Here is a 3,732-nt window from a genome sequence, read left to right on the forward strand (position 1 = left end):
CACGTCTCGTGCTCTGACCAATGTCCTGCCTCTTTTTCTCACCCAGGTTGGAGCACAGTGACTGGGACGCTGCCCGGACCCCTATCATTGGCTCCTGTGGCGCGCAGGAGCAGGCGCTGCTCATAGACCTTCCAGGCAGCAGTTGTCGACGGGTAAGAAGGGAAGGCGGATAAAGAGAGGGAACTATATTATACACCCGACAGGGCCGGCTGTGTGGAAGCAAGGGGTCGAGGAGAAGGAAAGTGGAAGTCCAGGCACTGAGCAGCTGATGGGGCTAAGACGGGAAGGATTTGGAAGGTTGGAGGGAACTGGTGGAATTTGCCAAGTTGTTGACCCTCAGGGGACTTTCGGGGTACCTGTTTTCTGCAGTGGTAGGGAAGGAAAAGGGACATATCCCCACAGCATAAACCCTCTGACTTTCACATTTTTCTTTCAGTCACGGAGTGGTGCTGGATGGAAGCGGGTACTGCGTTCGCTCTGTTATTCCCGGACCCGAGTGCCACTGCTAGCAGCCATCTACTTTCTGATGGTTCATGTCCTACTCATTCTCTGTTTCACGGGCCATCTATAAACTCAGTTCTTACCTTTTGGACCACTTCTCTCGGGAACTTGGAATTCTCTCACCTCTAAAAGCAAAACCATCAAGTCCAACACAACAGTCTTCCCACTTACAGGTCCTCTCTCCAACTCTACACGGAAAGTGCCTGCAAAACAGAGTGGATGTGAGCACAGGTTAGAGCCGCAAGGACCAGCAAGTCTGCTTTCTTCTACTGCCCAGCACCTGAACACTTTCGCATAATCTGAAAAGACCCCACAGTTGGTCTTTTCAACCAACTGAGATTGAGATTGTGGAGCTCAAGATTTGTTCAGATTTTATGGGGCCCTGATCTCTTGTGGTCCTCAGAAAGATGCTGAGAAATGTTTTTCAGCCTGGACGGCAGTTCCAATAAACCTAATAATCCGAAGTCCAGTATCATTTTGATTGATACTTTGCTTCATTTACGTTATATTTTCTCCTGCTTCAGGGGGAAGGTGGACCCGCCATAAACAAAGTTCTGGGGAACATTATCTCATAAGATATCTGATTAGCTGTTCTGTGGAAAAGGGTGGGAGCTGAAGAACTCCCTGGGGTTTTTAGCCACCGGATCACAGGTGAGGACAGCATCCCTGGCTGTTCAGATCTCATTAGAGTGAGATTTGTGGTCCTGGACTGTAAGGCTAGGATCCCATTGCTTATGTCCTTGGTCACGTGTGCTAAGGTCCTGAGTGGCCGTGCCTTTTTTTTTCACTGAAAGGCAGGAAGATCTGGCTAGACAGTGGGATTCAGATTCTTACTATTGTGTGTTCCCTGGATGTGCTGGGAATGTGGGCCCTAAGGCAGCACACCAGGAGCCAGTCCTAGGGGAAGCGTTGCCTCCCTGACAGGGAGGGCTGACTGGTCTGAGGCCCACTCCTAGCCTCTTGAAGTACTGAGCTACTTCGCTGTTGGTGACAGTTATTCCGCTTTCTCAGCGCCATACTCATCTGCCCACTGTGGTAACGGAGCTGAGAAAAATGGAGGGAGAGCACAGAAAAGACACAGTGTTTAAATATAGGCCTGGGAATGATAGCAGGATAGAATTCCATGTGTGCCTATTCCCTGCCTCCCCTCCCCCTCAGTGCGTACCCGTTGGTTGTTTTCTCATTATGCACATGATGTCTTCACAGCCTGTTCTCACCATCCAAAGAAGAGAGAAAACTGGTGCACTGACTGATCTGCTCTAATCCTTTGTTCTGTGGTGACTAAATCTTGGTCACAGCAACCCGGGAACTTTCCTGAATAACTGTAAAATAATAAAATTATTTTCAGAATGAAATATTGTTGTGGTGTGTGTGCGTGTGTGTGTATACACAGGTGCTTACTTACATGTAAGCATGTTTTCATGCTGAGGGAAAGAAGGTAGATAGGGGATGTAGGGATAGGGTAGCCAGGAATAGATACAGGGGTAGAAAACTATGTATTCGGGCTTCCTTCCCACTGGCCAACACCAGTAATGGCTACATTCATCCTAGCTTAGCTGCCAGACCCAGGGTGATGAAGTGCAGTGAGGAAATTTCATCCGAATGCTGAACCAAACAAGCAGGGGCGTAGGGCAAGAAATTCACGCAAGTTTATTCCTGGGCCTGGGAGAACTCATCTGGTGCATACTGAAAACATTAGGCCCCTAAGGATCCTAAATAAGGTTTAAGGTCTGGCAGGATAGGTAGGCATTATGTTTTTATATTAAGTCATTGAGAAAAGCTAACTCACTTGCTCAAGGTACAATAAGTGAATTGAATCACGTGTATCTGGCTTCAAAGTCCACGCTATTTCTATGTGTTATATAGCTCACTGCCTCTCATCAGGAATGAACTTGGGACATTTGCTAAGGAGAGATGAGGTTTCTTGGTGTCATCTCTAAATTCTAAGGTTTCCCTAAAGGATTGTACCTGGATGCTGTGTCATGACATCTGCTCTGATCACTCCTATTTTCATCACTGAATTCGGATTTGAAATGATCTCAAAGCTTTTTTTCCCCTTACACAAATTTACTTTTCCATAAAATAATTTCGCTACTGCCACAATAAATAGGTTATGATGTGGGAGAGATCAGTAAATAAAACTCCCTCCCTCCAGGCATAGACTCCTTAGATTTGGAAGTGACCAAAGTCACTTAAAGTTCACTTATTCCTAATGCAGAAACCCCCTCCTCTGTATCTTAGACCAATTTCATCCAGTGTCTGCTTGAATCCACTGGGGAGCTCACGGCTGAGCAAATCAGGTCAAAACTCCAGGTCAATCAACTTGAGGAGAGCTAGGTCAGATACAGTGACAAACACCCCCAAGTTCTCCATAGCTAAACAACAAAGGATTATTTTTCTAGTCAAAGACTCCCAAGTCCCTCACAATAGATTACATGTCATTCTCGGTTGAGGACTCTCGTTCCCCAGCTGAAAATGGGCCCACTTTGGAGAATTGCAGATGGCACTGGGCTAACGGATGGTACAGCTCGTTCTGGTCGTCAAGTCTCCACCAGAAAGTGATGTATTTCAGTTCTCATATTTCATTGGCCAAAACAAATCACCTGGGAAGTCTGACTTTAAGAAGGAAGGGAAGGGCAGTAAATCTTGATGAACAGTAATACAGAATACCACAACGACCTTCCATCATCTGGTACCGCCTAGTTCTCTCAGACTTCTTCCTGTTATCAGGACCCAAATCTTCCACTTAGCTCACACTCACTGTCCTCTGCACTATCTCTGAACATTTTTTCCCTCCATGTCTTGCCTTTCCCCTGTGATTTGTAAATGTTTATTTGAACACTGCTATATGCAAACCCCAGTGTTAAGTGCTGTGGATAATGTAAATGTGATTTTAAATCTTAACTTGCCAGATCCACATAGAAATCATTTTCCCCATTAACCCTTTTTAGCTTATTCAACCCATACCAAACTGTCTACATTCCTTTATTATAACAGAGGCAATTGCCTACCTATTTAGGAAACAAATGCTGTTCCTAACAGAATTGTTATGTGTTTTCTTGTTGAATGTTTTGCTTTCCTGACCAGACTTTAAACTCAGAGTAAAAGTAGCATTTTGTTTTTACTTCTCCATGTCCCTCAGGGCTTTGCAAAAGACTAGGCATAGAAGCATTTAATCCTTTTTTATTTAAGTGCCTAAGCAGAAGGAACTGACTCAAACTTCAGGAAGTA

At 45.3% G+C, this 3,732-nt stretch overlaps 1 protein-coding gene across 8 annotated transcripts in view; it reads left to right on the plus strand.

Annotated features, from left to right (window-relative positions):
- Nucleotides 1–1,856, plus strand: part of GOLGB1 (golgin B1) — a 73,580-nt gene extending 71,724 nt beyond the window's left edge. For all 8 annotated transcript variants that reach the window (XM_019729620.2, XM_019729617.2, XM_074331208.1 and 5 more), the window contains 2 exons: nt 47–152; nt 437–1,856. In XM_019729620.2, the coding sequence (XP_019585179.2) occupies nt 47–152; nt 437–571 (241 nt within the window). In that variant the 3' untranslated portion in view covers nt 572–1,856. The remainder of the gene's footprint in view (nt 1–46; nt 153–436) is intronic.
- The last annotated feature ends 1,876 nt before the right edge of the window (nt 1,857–3,732 follow it).

This window comes from Rhinolophus sinicus, linkage group LG01 (assembly GCF_036562045.2).
Source record: "Rhinolophus sinicus isolate RSC01 linkage group LG01, ASM3656204v1, whole genome shotgun sequence".
NCBI classification, from domain to species: domain Eukaryota; kingdom Metazoa; phylum Chordata; class Mammalia; order Chiroptera; family Rhinolophidae; genus Rhinolophus; species Rhinolophus sinicus.